The 23,175-nt window shown below is 40.3% G+C and overlaps 1 protein-coding gene across 2 annotated transcripts; it reads right to left on the bottom strand.

Moving 5' to 3' along the window:
- Positions 1-4,311: 4,311 nt before the first annotated feature.
- Gtsf1 (gametocyte specific factor 1) lies at positions 4,312-22,262 on the bottom strand. 2 transcript variants are annotated; one of them, XM_032890917.1, is made up of 9 exons: positions 22,243-22,262; positions 21,106-21,150; positions 18,428-18,528; positions 12,510-12,636; positions 11,778-11,861; positions 11,242-11,305; positions 8,752-8,846; positions 6,302-6,337; positions 4,312-4,412 (listed from the first exon to the last, which is right to left on the bottom strand). In XM_032890917.1, exons 2-8 carry the CDS (start codon positions 21,119-21,121, stop codon positions 6,321-6,323), a joined length of 504 nt encoding a protein of 167 aa, XP_032746808.1. In that variant the 5' UTR covers positions 21,122-21,150; positions 22,243-22,262; the 3' UTR covers positions 4,312-4,412; positions 6,302-6,320. The 2 variants fall into 2 exon arrangements, with proteins under 2 accessions (XP_032746808.1, XP_032746809.1); XM_032890918.1 differs by lacking the exon at positions 22,243-22,262 and having other exon boundaries at positions 21,106-21,267.
- Between the last annotated feature and the right edge of the window lie 913 nt (positions 22,263-23,175).

The following is a 23,175-nucleotide window of genomic DNA, read 5'->3' as shown; positions in this document are numbered from 1 at the left end:
AGTAAAATGACCTCCCTTCAGCTTGTTTCTGATGAAGACGACAACTAAACGATCTAAGAATGCCAGTGTGGTAGAACTGCAGCTGCTTGTCTGCCTCTCCAGTGAGAAGATACTACAGCAGGGAATTATTTCAAGTGAAATTTAAATATTTTTCCTCTTCAGCTCAGGTATAGCTACCAGGGGAGCTGAGTATCTTTTATCACCCATACATGTTCATTCCTAGAGAGAACATTTGCAAATCACAATGGCACTTTTAGAATCCTTGAGAGAAAGTCAATTTTTGAGAAAAAAAAAAAAAAAAAAAAAAAAAAGCAAATGCTCTGACTGGAGCAGAGCACAAAAACCCTGCATAAGTTCAAAGTGCAAAACTCAGAGTCTAGCTCTTTAGGTAAGTTGCTAAAATATTCCTAACTTTTATAATTTTAAACAGCTATGAATTTTTAAAAGCAATTTATTTAAAAATGTTTTATGTGTATAGTTGTTCCACTTGCATGTCTGTCTGTGTACCGTGTGTATTTAGTGCCTAAGGCAGGTAGAAGAGGGCCTCTGATTTCCTGAGACTGCCATGTCGGTCTTTGAACCCAGGTCCTCTGCAAGAGCAGCTGGTGCTCTTAGCCTCCAAGCCATCTCATTAGCCCCACTTTAATTTAAAATCATAACACGTGTTTTTAGTGGAAAATGAGACAAATATTTAACTATTTACCTCTTTTCCATTCTTTGCATTAACCGCTGACAAGAATGTTCTGAGGCAACAAGGTCCCAGAGATACACTGACTCTCCAAGTTCTTGATAAGCAGTAAAGTTTAGAGCCAATTCTTTTTTTTTTAAAGATTTATTTATTATATGTAAGTACACTGTAGCTGTCTTAAGACCCACCAGAAGAAGACATCAGATCTTATTACAGATAGTTGTGAGCCACCATGTGGTTGCTGGGATTTGAACTCAGGACCTCTGGAAGAGCAGCCTGTGCTCTTTCACTGAGCCATCTCTCCAGCCCAAGCCAATTCTTTAAAATAGGTTTTGGGACCTCCAAACATTTCCGCCAAACAAAACCAGATATATGAGTTCTAGGCCCAATAAAAACTAAGTAGTCTGTTAAAGCTTGTGAACCAGACAGGAAGGTAGTTTTAATTAGTAGTTTGCTACAGAAAAGATCATCAGAAGCTACACCTGGAAAGTCTCACAAATATGACTTTGAAAACATGAACTGAAAAAGGAGAACACCAATGAACACACCAAACCATACAGGGAAAAAGCCCAGAAGCCTCAACCTTACATAAAGGATTGCAGCCAACTAATAAAGCCGAGTTGTCCTTCAGTGAGGAGCACACCGATTGGTTGTCTACTGCCAAACAATCAGCCCTGAAAACATGAAAGTAACATAAAAGGACCCTACTCAACATATATACAAATACATACATATATATATGCATGTAATAAAAGATGAAATGCCATACATATGAAGAAGAGGGTTTTTAACCCTCTCTTGAAAAACCAAAATAAGTGAAACAAAATTGCTATGCACATATCCCAAGGCAATGACAAGGGCCCTCACACATTTGTACTCAGTTCAAATCAAATGAGAGGAGTATATGGGAGAGTTTGGAGGGAGAACAGGGAAGGGAGAAACATAATTAAAATACAATCTCAAAAATGACAACAAAAAAGATAAAATGTAGACTATTGCTATCCTAAACCCAAACAATAAACCTATTTTGTGAGCTACCCAATTAACATATGTGAGTAAGGATTCGTCTACATCAAGTGCTATGCACACTTCAGAAGCCAAATGTTTTATAAATAAGTCCTAAGGAAGGAAGAAATGTTCTAAAACAGCAAACTCCAGGGCTGGTGAGACAGTTCTTGTAGTTCTTGCAGAAGACCTGAGTCCACTGGACCCCACCATCCATATTGGGTGGCTTATAACCACCTGCAACTCCACTTTCAGGGGATCCTATGTAGTTTTCTGGTCTCCTTGGGTATTTGCACACATGTGCAAATACATGTAGACACATAAGGATCAATACAAATCTAAAAAAAATAAAAATTTCCCTCTTGTTGAGGTAGGGTCAAATATATCATGTGATACATGTACTAAGTATTGAGATACTAGATCAAAAAACCAAACCAAACCAGTACACAGGGGCTAATGGTGGTATTTCTGCCAGCCATTATAATCTTATACCTGGGAGGGTTGACACAGAAATGGAGTTTGAGGCTTATACAGCAAGGCCCCAATCAAAAAGACAAAACACAAGTATACAGTGCTGGGAAACAAACTAGGGTTCAGGCATGCTAAGCAAGCGCTCCACCGTACAAGCCTTGCACCCAGCCCAGAGGGTTTTTTCATGAATGATGGATGGCATTACCTTATTTTAAAAAATTAGACAGAAAATTAGTTTCTCCCCTTTTTCTTTCCTTCCTTCCCTCCTGTTTTTGTTTTAGAACTCACTATGTAGCCCAGGTTGTCCTTAAACATGGGGACAATCTTCTTGCCTCAGCCTGCCAAGGCTGGTTACACAAGCCACCATACCTGGAACTAGTTTCTTTTGAGTTCCTTTGCTCAACTATATGGCAATTAAACTCATATCTATTATTTTCCAAAACTAGTTCAGAGTTCCTGGCTGAAGTGCAGCATACAGTTTTGTTTTGTCTTTACCAAAACAACCAATCAGAAGAGTTACTTATCTCCAGACTCTGGGGCACATAGGTGATTCCCATTTTCTCAATGCATTAACATCCTTTCCAGAATACATATTATAGTTATTCATTTAAGTTTACAGAGTGACAGGAAGAAATACTACTATGCTGATGCTGCTCCTAAAGCAATTTTCAGAGCTTGGAAATAAAGTAGAACACAACTTTGCTCATTAGGAGAGAAATATGCTTTGGGTAAAAGTCTTGGAAACATCAAGTCCACACACAGGAGCCACTCACCGTCCCTGTCCACCACCTGCACACAAGCCTACAAGAGTACTTGGAATTATTTGTCAGTGTGCTTCTTCCAAGTCCTTCTTTATGTATGGTTTTAAAACAAGCTAAATCTGTCCCGATACAACTAGAGCTGGCCTAGAAGGGCCAGGAATGCACTCAGTGGTACAGTTTAGCATGTGTGAATTCCTGGGTTCAATCTTCATCATGGGAACAAAAAACTAAACAAACTGCTACAAAGCCTGCTCCAGGGCCAGGCATGGTGGCTTCTGTTTGTAAACCAGCCTAGGCTAAGTAAGATGGGGCTGGGGAGCTGCCATGAGTTCCTGACAAGCATGGGCTAGAGAGTGAAACTGTCTTCTTTTTTGTTTTTTCAAGACAGAGCTTCTCTGTGTAGCTGTCCTAGAACTCTCTTTGTAGACCAGAGCAAGCCTTGAACAAAGCAGGCTTAAAAAAATCGGTCAAGTGGTGGTGGCACATGCCTTTAATTCCTGCATTTGGAGGCAGAGGCAGGCATATCTTCAGTTCAAGGTCAAGTTCTGATCTACAGAGTGAGTTCCAGGACAGCCAGAGTCACACAGAGAAACCCTCTCTTGAAAAACCAAAATAAGTGAAACAAAATTGCTATGCACACATCCCAAGGCAATGACAAGGGCCCCTCACACATCTGTGACAGGTGGGAAGCCTATGATTTCTTCAACTATCCATTTGAGCCTGCCTTTGTTCCTACAGAATCCACACCTAGCTTGATAGTACATTCTCTAGCTAGAACACAGGGAGAAAACAACAACAACAACAATAACAACAACAACAACACCCAAAAACACATAACCCCTGTTGGAAATATTCAAGCAGCAAGATGTCTTAATGAGAATGGTAAGTTTTGCTGTACATAAGCTACTGGCATCTCAGAGACAATGGATGAACAGTTGCATTGTTCAGGTAAAGCCCAGGTTTTTATTTTTTGTTTTTGTTTTTCTGAGACATGGTTTCTCTGTGCAGTGCTGGCTTTCCTGTAGACCAGCTGACCTTAACTCAAAGAGGCTATCCTGCCTCTGCCTCCCAAGTATTGGGATTAAAGGTATAAAAAGTCCAGTTTTTTAAATTCTTCAAAGAATTTGGTCCATGTATGCCAGAAACATGAACACATACTTACTTTTTAACCCAAGTTCTCTATCTACGTTAGCTGGACTCTGTGTGACATCTTCACATCACTGTTTTGTTAACTAGAATGGGCAGTCATTTTTTTTTTCTTAATTTGACGTTAGTAGGTTTTTAACCAAATTATCAAGTTGTCTTTTTCAGCAATATATAAAAGGTTCTGGCATCAAATAATTGAGGAGTAAAGTCTCAGCAGTTAAAAAAAAAAGTACTTGCCAGTTTGAAAGTCACAGACAGTTTACTGTTCTATAATTAGATAAAGAGAAAAAAGAAGAACCCTTGGTAGCAGGAATAAGCAAGAGTCTTCCACAGTCTGGCATCTGCAAGGAAATGAGAAAAAAGTTTTTACTTCCTTTCAGTGACAGAAGTACCAACTACATCTGACAACAGTTGACAGAACTGTAACCCCAGGAATTCACTGTTGTCAATGGCAGGACACTGAGGACCTGCTGACCCTATTTAGTACCTTTGTGTACATGAAAACTTGCTAAGTGAATTACAAACATTCTTCACAGTCATTAATGTACAGTGATTCTCTAGACAACTACTTAGAACAATTCTTGAATAAATTCTAATTAACTTAATGTTAGTATTTTTCTTCTCAAATGCTCTATTACTCATTAATTTATAAACACTGATGTTTATGTATCTGTGTGTATAAAGACTTTTAAATTAAATTAAAAATTAAATTCATTCAGGGCTGCAAAGATGGCTAAGTAGTTAAGAGCATTTGTTGCTTTTGTAGAGGACCCAGGTTTGATTCCCAACTCTCACAAGGTGGTTCACAACCATCTATAACTCCGTTACTGGGGAATCTGATGCCCTCTTCTGACCTCCACAGGCAACAAGCATGCATGTGTAACAGTGAAGTTAAAAAGCCAAATGTGTGGTACCACAGGCCTTTAATTCTAGCACTCAAGAGACAGAGACATGAGTTGGAGGTCAGCCTGGTTTAGTTCCAGGACAGCTAGGGTTACATAATCAAGAAACCTTGTCTCAAAAAGGGGGTGAGGGTGAGTGGGAGGAAGCAGTTGGTTTTTATCTTATAAGAAGCTTCTCCTAAGTTTTCAGTATACAGTTGCCTTTCTTATTTACTAAACAGCTATATACTGTATTGTCCATTAGATATTTTGTGCAATATACTAAGAGAACAATTCAGAGTTCACCGTATTTATCCAATCTGTTCAATGTATTCTTTCTGATACACCTCAGTGTACCTTTCTTCTGTGGTGAAATTTCATTTTCTTGTTTCCAGACACATTTAACAATTTAAAGTCAAAATCTACCAAGCTGATATTTCCTTTTATTATTTAACACTTTCTTATAAACTTTTTTTGAGACAGGGTCTCATAGCTCCGGCAGTCCTGGAACTCTGTAGACCAGGCTTTAAATTGAGAGATCCTCCTGCTTCTGACTCTCTTGAGTTCTAGGATTAAAGACTGAGACACCATTCCTGGCTAGGTGTTCCACTTAGCTTTTCCACATCTTATTACAAAATGGACTCTAGCACAGATTCATCTGCTTCAATGTGTAGACGGGGACTGGATAGCAACAGACCAATTACTCATTTGATAAATCTTCGCTGAAGGACTATTATCTGCAAGACAGCTGAAATAGAATCCTATCCCAGCCTTCCTAAAGTCTCTACCCATGAGCAGTAGGGCCGGGCAATCTTAGGCAAGGCAGCCAAGCTTAGCTCTACCACACATAGGGAAGACCTTCAGGTTTTATCTGGGAAAAGGAGATTTTTGTGAGGTTTTGCACAAAAAAATTACTAAATATCAATAGTGTAAGACTCTAAAGAAATCCCAAAAATTTAAATGCCCATTAAGAATATGTTTTTTTTAAAAAGATTAAACTGTACTCCACTGAGAAAGAGCTGCAGAGCAGTGAAGCACAGCTGTTTGATTAATCTCACTCCACTACAAAAGGCAGGACAGACCTAGAACACAACTGTGATGTTAAAGGAAAGCAGTGTGCACTGACACCAGGGAAAAGAGCTTAGCATGGTAACAGAATTCTAATTTAAGTAGTAAATGCTTATTTATTACTGTGTAAAGCCATTATAGAGGCTACATATATAAAAAGTACATGCGCACCCACAGCTTTAATTTGGTATCATAATCTGAAAGAAAATTGGACTCAAACTGCTTTATGTCCAGTTAAATCTTGCTACCTGAAGAGAAAGTGGAATGAAATAAATACTTACTTGAAAAAGATGTTCACAGTTACTGTGCATTTCCATCTATAAGAATAAACATTTCAAAATAAATATATCATGTTGACTGAAATTCATTCTACCCTCAGTGCTTACTAAACACAAATTACCTTTGTTTCTTTTGTCTCCAAGCCAGTGTTTCTCTGTGTGGCCCTGGCTGTTCTGGAACTCACTCTGTAGCCCAGGCTGGCTTCTAACTCAGAGACGCACCTGCCTCTGCCTCTCAAGTGCTATAAATCTATGCCACCACTGCCTGGCATAAATACAAATTACTCATTTCTAGAATATATGGAGTAGTAATCTTAAAGCAGAATTCAAAACTAGTGATGGGATTCCAGTGAGAATCACGGAAAAGAAAACAGTCTTCTACCTACTTTTTCTTTTTCTCAGTCACAGTCTCACAGGCTAAAATCCTGATTCTTTAGTCTCTACCTCTCAAGTGCTGGGAATTACAAGTATATGCTACTGTGGCTGGCTTATCAAGCCTTTTGATAAATTATTTAGTGATCTCACTTTTGGGAAATGCAAATATTTAAATAAATGTTTTATTATTTCTTTAAAGATTTTTTTTTTGTGTGTATGCAGTGCCCATGGAAGTCAGGGCACTTGGTCTCCTGGAACTGGAATTATGGGCAAGTGTGAGCTGCTTGATATAGGTGCTGGGAACCCAAACACCCTCGCCAGAGCAGCAGGTGCTCCTGACTGCTGAGCCGTCTCTCTAGCTTCTTTAAAGGGAATCCTTTCTACTCATTCAAAACCTAAACAGTAACAAAGACTGAAATCAAGGGAATTCAAGTGAATTTTGATTTGGGAATAATACCAGAAAGTCTGGCCTAAATAAAGAACATAAGATCTTAGGTATTTTGTTCTTTTTAAAAATCTTTTAAACAACTGTATGTGTACATATGTTGTATACGTATGTGTATGATGTAGGAGGAGCTTTCCCCCTCCTTCTACCATGTGTTCAAGGATCAAAGCAGATTGTCAGCTTTGCATGGTAAATGCTTGTACCTGACGAACCATCTCCTGGGCCCTACCCTGGGTCTTCTGAATGTAGCGATTTTTTTCCCCCCCCCCCCCCCTCCCTCCCCCCCTCCCTCCCTTTCCCTCCCTCCCTTCCCTTCCTTCCTTCCTTCCTTCCTTCTTTCTTTCCTTTCTGTATGTATGTGAGTATACTCTACTCTTTTCAGACATTTCAGAAGGGCATTGGATCCCATTACAAATGGTTGTGAGCCACCAATGGTTGCTGGGAATTGAACTCAGGACCTCTAGAAGAGCAGTTAAGTGTTTTTAACTGCTGAGGCATCTCTCCAGCCCATCTATCCCTTTTTTGATTCCAAAAATATGTGTGATGTGTATATACATATGGCACCACATGTGTGTCTGGTGTCTGTGGAGGCCAAAAGAAGTTGTTTGGCCCCTGGAACTGGAGTTACAGATAACTGTGAGCTGCTGTGTGGGTGCTGGGAACCAAACTTGGGTTCTCTGCAAGAGCATCAACTACCCTTTTTAAAAAAATTATTTATTTATTATATATAAGTACACTGTTGCTGTCTTCAGACACACCAGAAGAGGGCATTACACATTACAGATAGTTGTGAGCCACCATGTGGTTGCTGGGAATTGAACTCAGGACCTTTGGAAGAGCAGTCAGTGCTCTTAAACACCAAGCTATCTCTCCAGCCCACAGCAACTACTCTTAACCGAGCCTTTTCTCCGGCCCCAAAATGTGCATTTTTTTAAAAATCAGGGTAGAATGGTGTGAATTTCATACCTGTTTACTGGGTATAGGCTTAGATGTTTAGGGACGATACCTGAACTCCATTTCCTCTGCTGTTTCTTAGCACTTTCCTTCTTCCCTATCCACTGTCTTTAGGTTACTGAAATAGCATTTTTATTCCTGATCTTACCTTTTAAATTAATGCCTTGACAACAATAAGAGATGACTTCTTCTTAACCAAAATTAAAAGCTCCTCTAATGGTCTCTACATCTACTTAGTGCACCGACATTAGCGATTACTGCACTGCAGGAAAACACCTTTCTGGCTTTTGTGCTCTTGCACTTTATCTTTTAAAATACTCTTCTCATTGTTATTTATTTATATGCATGTGTGTGTTACTGTGGAGGTATGTATATATGAGAACAGGTGCCAGAGAAGTTGGATTACTTGTAAACAGAGTTTATGGGAGGTTGTGAGTCACTTGACATGGATGCTGGAAACCAAACCCAGATTCTCTAGAAGGGCAGCAGTTGCAAGTTATTCTTAATTTCCTGTTTGTAACCAGGCCTAGAAGTAGCATGAGGTAAGTGAGGTGCTTTGAACACAACATGTAGAGTCACACTTATTTTCTGCATCAGGCTTAGCAGACCTAAATAATCAAGTCAACTGCTTTTGTCACTATGAAAAGTATAAGAACACTTTGACCTCTGTTTTACTTACTGTTTTTCCATGGTAGAACATAGGGCAGAGACTTGGGAACTCGCATGCCTGAAGCAAGGTTACTCTTATGTTCCATAACTATGTTGTTTGCAGGACTGAAAGAAAAAGGAATAATTTGATGTCATCGTATCAGCATTCTTCAGGCACACGACAAGACAATCAAAATGTGTATTTGAGTGGAGGAAACAACAACTCATCTGAAATGTGAACATAGTTCTATCAAAACATTCTCGCAATCAGAATGATTACCATTTCTCGGGAGTGTTCCATATGTCTATTAAGATGGTACGATGGCACACGCCTTTAATCCCAACACGCTGGAGGCAAGGCAGGAAGATCTTTGAGTTTAAGGCCAGTCTGGTCTAACAGAGCCAGTTACAGAATAGTCAGGGCTATATAAAGAATCCATCTCAAAAAGCAAAGCAAAACAAAAATAACAAAAGATAGAGTTTTACATTTACATTTTTCAAAAAAAATTTAAAATTTTTTTATGTGTATTTGTACTTTACCTGCATGTATCTGTGTGAGGGTGTTGGATGTCATGGAACTGGAGTTACAGTCAGCTGTGAACTGCCATGTGGGTGCGGGGATTAGAATCTGGGTCCTCTAGAAGAGCAGGCAGTACTTTTAGCTGCTGAGCCATTTCTTCAGCCCCTTACATTTGAATTTTATAGAAATTGAGATTAACACCAATGGCATCAGTAGTATGACAAAAATCCCAGCCCTGCAAACAAGACAGGGTTTGTCTGTTCTTGGCTGGAACTCACTATATAGGCCAGGCTGCTGTCAAGCTCAAAGTGATTTGCCAGCCTTTGCCTCCTGAGTGTGAGTGTTGAGATTAAAGGTATGTGCCACCATACTTAGCCATAACCAATCTCTTCATAAATTATTGTTATGTGTATGGGTGTTTTGCCTACATGTAGGTCTATACACCATCTGTGTGCTTAGTGACTACAGAAGGCAGTGGAGATTGTTAGACTCTCATAGTGACATTTTTAAGAATTTCTGGAATTTTGGTTTCTTTAAAACACAGAAGTATTATAAGAATGCACTTTCATTTTAATCACAGGTGTGAGGTACAGGGCTGCTTCAGACTGTCCACAGCATCTGACTATGATTTGTTTCATGCTCTAGCAGAAGTGTGGTTTTGCTAGCTGAAGATACATTTCTGCATTTATGTGACGTTTGGAATTCTGGGAACTTTTCAGAGGGTATATAAATGTTAGAGCCTGGGCAGGTAGGGTTGGTGACTGCTGGTCATTTAGAGGGGTTGGTTTTGGTTTGTTAGAAGTCATGCTCAAAAAAGAAACAAAAGGAAAGAAATTAGATTCAGGGATCTCCCCCCTCCTGTCTCCCCTCTATTCTTTTCTCTTTCCTATCTAGTGATGGGGTGAAACTGGGACATAAAGGGTGGGAAACAAAGAGCCCACAAAGAAGCAAATACCAGCTACAGGTTCCCTTGGAGCTGGAGTTAGAAAGTTGGGAGCCAGTATGTGGGTTCTGAGAATTGAACCTGAGTACTCCAGAAAATTAACCACTGAGTTATCTTTCCAGCCCCTAAAATTTATCTCTTAAGAACTGAAGCAAGTTAAAGTTGCCACCAATAAAACTATTCTAAGTTTTTCTATGTTTTCTGACTCAAAATAGTATGCATTTAAATTTAGCTGACTTCAGTAACTAAGAAAAAAAGTTAAGCATTTTATGAGTGCTGGAGAGCTAGCTCAGCAGTTAAGAGCATGCACTGCTCTTCCAAAAGACCTGAGTTTGATTCCCAGGCCCTGCATGTGCACAGCCACCTGTAGTTCTGCCTCCATGGAATCTGACCCCTCTGGCCTCTGTGGCACCTCTACTCGTCCTCATTATCTCTATACACATAACTAAAAAATAAAAAATTAAGCATTTAAGGAAAAATAAAGTATAGCATTTTATTCCTTTATTCTGGAACCCTGAAATAGTCTCATTTGTATTTGAAATTTGGTCTTCTAAGGTTTGAGTGTGAGTACAACGAGAAATCTTACAGTTGTAAATGGAATAGAGAACATTAGTAGTAAAAAGAGATAATTTCTTTTGTTCTCATTAAGATGCTCTGGATTTCCAAACTCAAAGAACTTTCAAGATTTTAAAAAAGATTTACATGTGTATATGCATGTCCACAGAGCCTAGAAGAAGGTATGGATTCCATAGAGCTGGAGTGATAAGCAGTTGTGGGTGCTGGGAACCAAACTTAGTTGCTTTCAAGAGCAACAAGTGTCCTTAACTCCCGAAGTCATCCTGTCAGTCCATCCCCACTCCCCGGACAGGAGGTTTCTCTGTGTAGCTCTGGCTGTCTTGGAACTTGCTCTGTAGCTCAGGCTGAACTAGAACTTAAGAGAGAGATCTGATGCCTCTGCCCAGGGTACACACCACCACACGCAATTCTATTTTATTTATTTTTTTGTCACACACCTAGATTTGGGGAGGTAGTGATGAGAATAAGACCTTTTAATTTACCTGTTGTTGCCACAGAAACTGGCTGTGCCCCAGACAAAAGGGGTGCTAGTCTGTTCCCACAAGTCTGCCAAAGGAAGCAAAACGGTTTGTCACACTGTTAGATAAAACACCAATCTATGTGAGTTAAATTTGACAAATGAGAAACAATACAGCTAAGTTTTGAGGGGTGTAAGTAAAAATTGATTGAGTGCCCTGCTCAAGTGATACAGAACCAAGAACTTAACAACGAAGGATATAAATGCAAGAGCCATAAATAATAGTAAATGTGCCCAGGAACAATCAAGCACAGATGGTTCAACCCAATTTATGGGGAAAACAGATGTAAAGAAGTGCTTCTTCCAATCAAGGCGGAATAGGCTGCTCTAAGTGTCTGCGTAGTGATACAAATGTGCTCATTTGGGGGCCCAATAAAAATAAGGCGTTCTGAACAATATATATGTTCATAAAAAAAAAAAAAGAAAATCTTTTGTCTCAAGCAAATGATTTGAGATGTGAAGAAGAAGAAAAAAAAAAAGGAAACGGTAGAGGCATCTCACCTTTATCCCAGTCTTCATCACAAGGAGGGCACTGCCATGTGCTCTCAGCCAGAGTCTCTTGTCCAAGGTTCCTGGTTTGGTTGACTGCAAGACAACAGAGATTTGATATATAAAGGCAGGGCATGTGGTATCTGTTAGGTTATTCTGCTTAAGGGATTTAAGGGCTTTAAAGGCTGCAAGGTAGCCTATTGAATCTTTGTTTCTAAATATGGGTAGAGTGAAAGCTGACAGGAACAAGAAGCAGAAACAAAGACTGTTACCATATTTATGGCAGTAACAGGATTATTTATTTATTGCGACAGGGTCTTGTGTTCCTGGCTGGCTTCAGACTGAAAGATGACCTTGAACTCCAGAACCTTCTGCTTTCTAACTCTGAGTACCAGGATTATAAGTCAGCACCACCATGCCCATTTTTGTGGTACAGGAGCTGGAACCCAGGGCTTTATCTATGGGAGGCAAGTGCTCGACCCACTGAGCTCCATCTCCAGCCTCAAGGACTTTATTTTTAGGTGATTTATTATAATAGTAAATGAATCAGGCTGTTCAGAAGAGAAAGCAGTCTGACCTATATAGACGCTAACAACACACTGCTACAATGATATAATCATTTCAAAGGCAGAAAAGTATTCTTTTGAAATGGTAAAAGCCAGAAAGCAAGCCAATGGTGTAGTGTAACTCCAAACTGGCCAGCTGACCCTGGAATCCTGGGGCATTTCAGCTAGTCTGGCTTACCCACATCCTGCTCAATACAGCTCTTGTCATCACAGCTCGAGATGTGATGACTGATCTCAGCCCGGGGAACCTGGTGCCGAGCATTGAAGGGACAAGTAGCCAATTTGTTTGCGACATCAGGATGATTCTGTGGAATCAAAATTAAGAGAGCTATCAATTCTTTGGACTTCTTAAAATTCTTAAAATTCAAAGAAACTAGCTCAGCTTTTTTTCCCTATAAATGGCTCCCTGAAATCCCCTAACAAGTTTGTATCTCGGGTGTGGTGGGTACACTCCGACATGTAGATGCACTCATCGCAGAAAACTGAGAGGGAATTACCATTTACACAGACCACGTAGCTCCTATCTCAGTATCATCAAAATGCAAACCTTTTGGTTATGACTGCAGGGATAATAACGCACACACTGAGATTTTAGTGGCTCTTAAAGAACGAAACAGTTAGTTTTAACCATCTCTTCACTCTGCTTATCAGACAGCACAGCCTGCAGAGCTGGAGTTCCCTGGATGTCTTTGAAAGCTAACATTCAGGATCAACAGTAACAATGAGGGAGTCTGCACTGTAGCAGTGCTCTGCTATTGCAATTTGACAAGGCTGGGAAATGGCTGTCGTAAGGGAGCTGCAGAGACAAGCTAAGGATTTTTCATACCAATACAGAGACACTTAAAGCAATGATCCCCCAGAATGAGGAACCGAACAACCTTTTTGTTGTTGCTTTTTGCTTTTGGGTTTGTTTTGTTCTGTTTTGTTTTTTGAGACAGGGTTTCTCTGTGTAGCTCTGCGCTATCCTGGACCTCTGCTCTGTAGATCAGACTGGCTCTGAACTTGGGGACCTGTGTGCCTCTGCCCCCAAGTGCTGGGATCAAAGGTGTGCTATCACCACTGCCTGGTGAACAATTTCACTTAGGAAAAGCCCAAATGATATACATGTGTGGGCCAGTATCTTTAAAAAAGAAGATTTATTTATTTAATGTATAGATGCTCTATCTGCAAGTAGACTTGCATGCCAAAGAGGGCATCAGCATCAGATCCCATTACAGATGGTTGTGAGCCACCACGTGGTTGTTGGGAATTGAACTCAGGACCTATGGAAGAGCAGCCAGTGCTCTTAACAGCTGAGTCACCTCTCCAGCTCCATTTATTCATTTATTTATTTAGTTATACAGTATCTTGTTTTAAACCCAAACTAAGATTTATTATCACCAAAATGTCATGGCAAATGTACTAGCAATTAAGAGATTAAGAAAGGAGGGGAGTTGGGGATTTAGCTCAGTGGTAGAGCACTTGCCTAGCAAACGCAAGGCCCTGGGTTCGGTCCCCAGCTCCAGGGGAAGAAAAAAAAGAAAAAAAAAAAAAAGAAAGGAGGGCTTGGAGAGATGGCTCAGGAGTTAAGAGTAGAGTAGCAGTCAGACTGGAGGCCTGACAACTGCCTGTAACTCTAGCTCCAGGCAATCTGACAGTCTTCTTGTCTCTGTGGGTATTCATACACACAAATTAAAAAAAAAAAAAAAAAAAAAAAAAAGAGGGGCAAGGATGTGGCTCAGTGGGTAAAGGCACTGGCCACCATGTCTGACAACCTGAGTTTGCTATCTTTGATATCCAGGACCTACATGGTAGGTGGAGAGGGCTGATTCTCTTTCACACATACACTGTGGTCCACACATACTTGCAAACACATAAACATTAAGATGTTTTGTTATTGTTTTAAAGAGAAAAAGAACATAAAATTGGGTAGGTAGGGAGTTAGGGAGGACCTGAAAGGAAGTGGGGGAGGGAACATGATCAAAATATTTTATATTTTATATGAGAAAATTTTTTTCAATAAAAAAGGTTTTAAAGATGTTTTACAACTCAAAGTGTAAAACTAGTGTGAAACAGGCTGGAAAAACATAGGACTAAGGAACTTGCATGGATCTGGGGAGATGGCTCAGTGGTTAAGGCTGCTTGTTGAGTAATCCTGAGGACTTTAGTTTGAACTTCTGCACCCACTAAATAAGCTGGGTACATGGAAATGGTCATGCACACCTGTAATGCCAGCACTGGTAGACAGCAAAGACAGGCGATAGCTAGCTGGCTGCCAGCCTAGTTGCAAAAAACTTAAGCAGGGAGAGACTCAGTCTCAAAGGAACAAGATAGAGTGAAAGAACATGCTAACCCTTTTGTAGCCCTCTGTGCATACAAGTGCACACACTATATACACCATATTCACACAAAGGAAACTGAAGCAGGTATAGTGGCACGGACCTTTGATCCTAGCTCTTGGGAAGTGGAGGTAGGTAGATCTGCAGATAAAGGTCCTCCTTTGCTAGTGAGGTGAGGCCAACCTCGGCTGTAAGAAGCTTAAAATAGAGATGACTTAGAAGTTAAGAGCACTGCTGCTCTAACACAGGACCTGGATTCAGTCCCAGTGCCCACATGGTAGATTACAACCATATGTAACTTCAATTCCATATAGTTCCTCAGTTAGCTAGTTTTGTGTGTCAACTTGACACAAGCTGAAGTTATCACAGAGAAAGGAGCCTCAGTTGAAGAAATGCCTCCATGAGACCCAGCTGTAAGCATTTTCTCAACAGTGATCAAGGGGGAGGGCCCAGCCCATTGTGGGTGGTGGCATCCTGGGCTGGTGGTCTTAGGTTCTATAAGAGAGCAAGCTGAGCAAGCCAGGGGAAGTAAGCCAGTAAGTAACATCCCTCCAAGGTCTCTGTATCAACTCCTGCTTCCTGACCTGTGTGAGTTCCAGTCCTGACTTGCTTTGGTGATGAACAGCAATGTGGAAGTGTAAGCTGAATAAACCCTTTCCTCCCCAACCTGCTTCTTGGTCATGGTGTTTGTGCAGGAATAGAAACCCTAAGACAAATTGGTACTAGGAGTGGATCCTGTTACAAACTGACCATGTTTTGGGGAGGACTGTGGAAGGATTTTGGAACTTTGAGCTAGAAGAGTCATTGGGATGTTAAGAGCTCTGTGGGGTGTTCTGTAGGAGCTTGGAAGATAATGTTGAGAACAGTGCAGAAGATGGAGGCCTGGCTTGTGAAATTTCAGAGGGAAGATTAAAAAGATTAAAGACTCTATCAGGGCTGTTGCTAGTTTGATTGTGATGATTCTGTGGTTTTGGTCAGCTGGGGGCTGAAGAATCAGCTGTGATTAACAAGATACCAGAACTGCAAATCAAAACCTTTGCATTACTGAGACTATTGATGCTGGTCAGTTGGAGCTAAGAAATTGGTGTTAAGAAGAGACCAGCATCACTGAGGTGAAATCTTCTGGGAAGTGTTTTCTGAGAGCACAAAGAGGCTGTGTTCCAGAGATAGCCAAGGTTGTACCTTGTGTGGTGGCTGGACTTGGTAGTGTATAAGAGTCACCCAGGTGGTACTGGTTTTGAAGGCATGAAGAGCAGCTGAGGCTGGGCACTGTGAGAGGCCAGGGAAGGCTATTGGTGATGGTGCAGCCTCAGTTGCAATTGATGGCCCAGGACTGAAGTGGTCATGCAAAGGAGTTGAGGTTTGGCACCATGAAGAGAGCCTGTGAGAGGCTATTGGTGAAGCCTAGTTGTAGCAGATGACAGCAGTGTTTTGGAGATGCCAGTACCGTGAGATGAGCACCAAGAACAGCAGCAGCAGTGGAGTACAGCAGCTGGAGCCTAGAAGACAAGGTGTGTCTACAAAGGGCAGAGCTGGAGAAGTGACCCAAGCCCTTGGAGGAGCCTAGAAGATCGTGAGTGGATCCCAGATGTTGGACAGTTAAGAGTTTGATTTTGCTTTTGATTGTGACTGTGCCCTGTTATTTTTCCCTCTTGAAGGAAGAAAGTATTTTAGTGGAGCCCACAGTTAAGAGATGTTGAACTGTAAAAAGACTTTGAATTTTAAAAGAGATTGGATATTTTAAAGGGATTGAAATTTTACTATGTAAGAATTTGTAAAGGCTGTGGGACTCTTAAAAGTTATTTAGATCTTGGGGATAAATAAGAAAGTAAGGGTTGAAGCTTAATAGCGGTGTGTTTGTTTGTCAAGTTGACACAAGCTGGAATTATCACAGAGAAAGGAGCTTCAAATGAGAAAAATGCCTCCATGAGACCCGGATGTAAGCATTTTCTCCATTAGTGATCAAGAGGGGTGGACCCAGCACATTGTGGGTGGTGGCGTCCCTGGGCTGGAGGTCCTGGGTTCTATAAGAGAGCAAGCTGAGCAAGCCAGGGGAAGTAAGCCAGTAAGTAACATCCCTCCATGGTCTGCATCAGCTCCTGCTTCCTGACCTATTTAAGTTCCAGTCCTGACTTCCTTTGGTGATGAACAGCAATGTGGAAGTGTAAGCTGAATAAACCCTTTCCTCCCCAACTTGCTTCTTGGTCATGATGATTGTGCAGGAATAGAAACCCTGACTAAGACAGTTTCCTTCAGTTACAAAGTTTCCTCAGGCACCAGGTACACATCTGATGTATATGCAGGCAAAACACACATACATAAAATCCAAATATTAAAAAATCTTGTTTTAAAAAATCTTACACTTTAATTGCTGTGTATTGTTTTTGTGTATCTACACATGAGTACAGGTGCCTGTGGAAGGCCAGAGGAGGACACTGGGTTTGTATATTTGGAGTTATAGGCAGTTTTCAGTTGACCGACATGGGTTGCTGAAACTGAATCTGTGACCTCTGGAAGAGTAGCAAGTACTCTAACCACTGAGCCATCTCTATGGCCCTGACATCAGTAATCGAACAACCCTATGCAAGTGCTTTTTATTTAACAAAGGACCTGAGTAGGTTACATTAGCTAAGTCTATAAGGAAGTAACCAGAGAGAAATGCTATAGAGATAGCGCAGTGTTTACTGCTCTTGCAGAGGACCCAACTGCCTACTTGGCTCAGAACTGCCTATTAACTCCAGTTCCAAGAGATCTAACGCCCTCTTCTGGCGTTACACAGACATGCACACGTGGACAGAGTTCTTCACTGTGGGACACACTGTGACACACTACAGCTCCCATGAGGAAATGTTTTGAATGATTTGTTACTTGTGTGTTTTTTATTTGGTGGGGGTAGGATGTAAGAGCGAGGGACAGATGCAAGGGGTAGATGAGTGGGACAGGGATATATGATGTGAAACAAAGAATAAAGTTTAAAAAAGGTAAAAAAGGTGTTGAAATTTGGGGAGCTATTTTTAGAACAATATTTTCTTGGGCTAACAATTTTAAACAAAAAAATCAGAAGAAATGTAATAGAAGGACTGGAGAGATGGCCTAGTGCCACACGTGCTGCATCCTCAGAGGACCCAGATTTGTTGCACAGCACCCACATGGTAACTATCCTTTAACTCTTCCAGAAGATCCAATACCCTCTCTTCAGACCTCCACAGGCACTAGGCTCACACATAGCACACATATACTTAATTAAAATGCCCAAACACATACACTAAATCTAAAACTATTTTTAAAATAATGAACACATCAAATTTAATAGGGGGAGTTTCTCATTACTAGGAAAAATTAGTGATTTGTTTTTCTGAAAACCAGGCTAAATAAATTTGTGTCTAATTTTTTAATACCAATGTCAGATATAGATACCAAAAATTTAGTATTTAATTCAAACTATATATAATTCACATTTAATATCTTAAAACAATAGGTTCTACCCTTAGTACCACAAAAGCCATGTGTGATTGTACAGGTCTAGATACTCTAGAGACACTGTCTTCAAACAATGCTTTACTGGTCACTAGGAAGAAGAAAATAAAAGACTGAAATTTTATATACTTCAAAGAATAAAACACACATCTGTAAATACTGAAACTTAACAAAGGGAGACTTGCCAAACAATCTGGCATTAAATTAAAATATTTGTTAAATGATTTGTTGCTTACCAAGCTTGGCTCTTCAAAGAACTCAAGAGGAATTAAAAGGGCACATTATAAAAATAATACCCTACCTTTCTGCACTTGATAAGATGATAAGGAAACCTGCAGGCCCTGATCTGGTGGTTTTTATCATAGGGGCACTGTAATAACTTTTCAGGGTCCAGGGAGTCGACTGAAAAGAGAAAAATACATTAAGTATACAGTTTAATAGGACTGTGTAAAACTAGAGCACATTAGTGTTTTCAATAAATCCATAGTAAAAGAATAAGGCAGTCTAAGAAAAGTTAGATTGAAGTAAAGTGTGACTGTCCTGGTAGGGGCACACGCCTTTAATCCCAGCACTCAGGAAGCAGAGGCAGGAGGATCTCTGAGTTCCAGGCCAGCCTGGACTACAGAGAGTCCAGGACAGCCAGAACTATATAAAGAAACCCTACCTTGAAGAAACCAAACCAAACCAAAGCAAAAGTGTGATTAAATGATTAAAAGCGAAATGGAAGTATGAGACAATAAAACTATCACTGGCTCTTAAATACAGTATCAAGAATGGTGTACTGAGGTTTCATTCACAGTTAACTGAATAGTTTTCATTCTTACAAAAAAAATGACATTCACACTAACTTTTCTCTTTTCCATTTTTTTCTTAAGATTTATTTATTTTAAGTGAGTATACTGCTGCTCTCTTCAGAAGAGGGCATCAGATCCTGTTACAGATGGTTGTGAGCCGTCATGTGGTTGCTGGGAATTGAACTCAGAACCTCTGGAAGAGCAGTCAGTGCTCTTAACCACTGAGCCACCTCTCCAGCCCTCCCTTTTCTCTCTTAAAAGTAACAATTTGCATTCATTTCCATTCTTTAGATATTCCAACCAGTTTCCTAACTAGCACACTAAAGTTGGAATGGACTGCTGGATATAATCAGTGTGGCACACTGAACTTTTGAACACTCTCTTAGTCTAGCTGGCCGTAGGTCAAGTTGAAAGTAGTCAATCTCCTCGTTAGCATCCTTGTCTATTTCTTGTTAAGAAGTTGATAGGCATGGTGCTTCAACTGAGTGTTCTATGAAGTATTAATAACTAGAGTTCCCAATCTGTTCTCTGTTTTGCTCCTGTATGCTGTATTGGCCACTCTCGTTCCCTTGACAATGATCTTATTACTTTTGTCAGGTAGGTGATTTTACTTTTCATGTTTTGGAACATAGATGGGAAAAAGGTTTCTTAATCTAGTGACTACCAAACTGGCCAGCTAAAATAAAAATAAACTGCAAAGACAGAACCTCCTACAGCTAAGACAATTGTAGACACAGACTGCTTTGCCAAGAAACCCTGAACCTATACCATGCTATTCAAAGCTGCCCCAAGGCTATCCAAGCTGCCCAGGCTGTGCCCCAAATCTCAACAAGCCTGGTTAGGGAAAGGAAATTAAACAGTCCATTCTGAGAGCAAAAGGCACCTATAAACCACTCCTGCCACCCCAGAAAGGTAAGGATAAAAGCAAGACAAACAATTCACCTTTGTTAAGAAGCTTATAAACCAGGAGACTGCAATGAAAATCAGAAACCAGAGGGGAATTGAAACTGACAGTTTCACTGGAAGAGTGGTAAACATGGAATAAATTGCTAACCATGGTCATGATGCAAATCAGCCTGAAAGGTGATCTGAAGGACAGAACGAGTAGGGAGGCAAGGTCCCAGAGGACAGACATGCTTATTATGCCACTGAGCTCTTAGCCAGCAGTCTCTTATTTCTGAAGCTTCAGAACATCCAGGGAGCATTCACAGATGAAATTCTTATTAGTTTTCCTTCATTTAATCCATTTCATCACTAGCAAATGTCAGCAGTTGACAGAATGGAGGTACCCCACCATTCACACATATTACTGCCCATATAGAGCATGTCTCAAAGTTGATGAGAACTACCATAAATATTTTACTTCTTAGTCTGGCAATTTAGGTCAGCTCTAATTTACTGTTCTACATTGAAAAGAATCTGTCTGTCTATAAATGACCCATCTATTTAGTGCATCTATCTTCCATCTATTTACCAGTCATCCATCCATTCATCCATCTATTTTGGTCATTAATCCATCCACAGATCAAACCACCAATCAATCATCCATCCATCCATCCATCCATCCATCCATCCATCCATCCATCCATCGATTATCTATCTGGGTACTAAAATATGGGTCTCGAGAATGCTATACAAATGCTCTACCACTGAGTTACATCCTCAGGACTGTAAAAAATTTGTACTTATTATTGTGTGATGTGTGTGTGTAGCTCAGAGGACAACTTTACAGAGTCACTTTTCTCTCCTACTTTTACAAGAGTTCTAAAACTCAAACTAAGGCTGTCAGGCTTGTATGGTATAGACTATACCCTTCAGCTGTCTCACTGGGCTATTGGTTTGTCTTTTGATGGTCTTTCTGAGAAGCCCATGATGGCCTAGAAATTGTGATCCTCATGATTCAGCTTCTTTTGAGTTGGGATGACAGCTATGTATCATTACAGTTGGTTCTCATAAGTCTTTAATTAAATTTAAAGTGTTTCGGACCTTCTTTTCAGGGTAATGTGTCTGTAGACTTAAGTGCCCTACTTAAAATTTGAGCATCTGTATATCTAGATACCACATGGACCTTTCTTTCTCAGCATTTCACAGAGGAATATGAGTTTTTCACAACATACAGTCTAGCCAGGCATCAAACGATACATAAATGATGTATTATTTTCTAAAAGCAGCAAATAGTACATACTGTAAGTGTCTTCCATGCTGATGGCAAAGGAGTCCTGTTCAAGTGCTAGAGGGAAAAGCATGGTTCAGAGAATCAGAAATGAAATGCATCAAAAGTAGCCCTAAGATGTGGAGTCACTCCTGGAACTGAGGTTGCCCCAGGTTCAGTAAAATAAACCTTTCGCACACAACCTTCTCCCCAAACAGTTTCCTTTCTTTAAGGCATTCTTTACTTCTATGACTTAAGTATAGCATCGTTGCATAATTCACAATCTTGGAACGAACAGCTAGGTCAAATATGACAACTGTCATAAACTACATTCAGGTGACAACATAGCGATTTATTCTAAGTGATATTACAACACTTGACACTGTTCACATGCGATTAGGGTTTGACACTAACATTAGTAATGGGGGCAAGTCAAGGTCATAAAAACACCAGTATTTAAACTTCTGGATAAACTACTTTAAAGCTCATCTTTCCAGCTGGAAAGATGATCAAGTGGTTAAGAGCTCTGGGTGCTCTTAGAGACATCTGGGTTTCATTCCCAGCACCCACATGGCTTACAACTGCTTATAACTCATTTGGGGGTGGGGGGGTCCGGTCAGATGCCCTCTTGTGGCTTCTGTGGGCATTACAAGCTCATGGTGTACTTACATAAATGCACACAAACAAATGTAAAATAAAAAGTAAATCTCATTTAATGACCTTTCCTTTTCTTTTTTTGAGAGACAGGGTTTCTCTGTGTAGCCCTGGCTGACCTTGAACTCAAGAGATCCACCTACCTCTGACTTCTGAGTGCTGGGATTAAAGACATTTTCAACCATACCTGGCTTAGTAACTTTTCTTAATCATGATCAGAAAATGTCACACTGATGTTCTCCCTTTCTAGCCATGCTTCATTCTGTTCCTCTCATTTCCTATATAATGGCACGATAAATACTGTTTCAGTCAGTACTGATTATCTAAGTGCACTGACGAACACATGTGAATGTTAAAAAAATTAAGAGCTCATAGAGAACACCTAAGAACAAATATAACAAGCATGAAAAAAATTAAAAGTGAAAGTGTCTCAGAGCTTGAATTCTCTTTTACTGGAATCTTTACTGAACACCGATTTAATTCACTTCTTATGGGAAAATTAATTTTGTATATAACCTCTCTCACAGGAATCTTCTGAAAATTGGATGCACATACAGCTGTTGTCTCTAGGTAAGCTTTCCTTTGGCCTCTCACACAAATTCCACAACCCTTCCCCCCCATTCTATGACATAAGCAGCATTAGAACCTTTGTTAGGAAATACAGGTGATCAGCTAAACTCTAGTTTAGTACTTTGCTCCAGAGCCCGTTTATTAATGGCAATCATTGGGGAAACTATCTGAGAATTACTCTTCATGTTTGGGTTAAACTATCCTAACCCTTATAGAACTTCTACTACAGTTGTCATACATTGTTAAAAAAAAAAAAAAACCCAAACAAACCAAGAATTATTAAAAAAAAAAAGGTATAAAAAAAGAACGATGAGTAAGATATTCAGTGACTTAAAGAGAGCTGACCTATTCCTTTCTAGCAAACGGACTGATTCCAAGTAGGTCAAGGACACTGGAACTCAACACTATCATTCAGCAGCTGTCTCTTATCTTCCCCATCAAATTGTTAACAGGTGATTTGATTCCTTCCTCCCACTACTAGGCTGTCAGTTAATTGGACAAAGTGGGAATTTGAATCTACTGTTTAAACTCTGAAAAAGTTGCAGGTCTCAGTAAAGTAATTTTCTTCCCTTTACAAAAAAAAGCGCCCCCAATCCCTCACCCACCACCCCAGATTCAAGAAGATTCAAACAACAAGAACTAGGGGGAAGTTATCTAGAAAACAAGGCAGGAAAAGGTACCAGGCAGTCCGTCGAGCAGACGATGGCCGATGCAGCCGGTGTTCAGGGCTTAAGGCTGAGGAGTGAGGGAGGACACTACCTCGAAAGTATCTCATACACAAACTGCTTACAGGGGCTGACCCAAGCCAAGACCCTACCGCCTTGCCTCTTTCCTACCTCAGTCCAGAAGCTCTCCCCACCGCCGACTTCGCCTCACAGC

The sequence above is a fragment of the Rattus rattus genome, chromosome 1 (genome assembly GCF_011064425.1).
Source record: "Rattus rattus isolate New Zealand chromosome 1, Rrattus_CSIRO_v1, whole genome shotgun sequence".
NCBI lineage: Eukaryota > Metazoa > Chordata > Mammalia > Rodentia > Muridae > Rattus > Rattus rattus.
The sequence above is the reverse complement of the archived record's forward strand: the minus strand, read 5'-3'. Positions and strand labels throughout refer to the sequence as shown.

Excerpts from the sequence above, each read along its gene's own strand:
- Gtsf1 (XM_032890918.1), bottom strand. The coding sequence starts at position 21,166 with ATGCTTTTCCCTCTAGCACTTGAACAGGACTCCTTTGCCATCAGCATG. Across the intron at positions 12,637-18,427 it reads ATCTTATCAAGTGCAGAAAG|AATCATCCTGATGTCGCAAA; the intron begins GTAGGGTATTAT and ends TTGATTCCACAG. Across the intron at positions 11,862-12,509 it reads CTGTATTGAGCAGGATGTGG|TCAACCAAACCAGGAACCTT; the intron begins GTAAGCCAGACT and ends GTTGTCTTGCAG.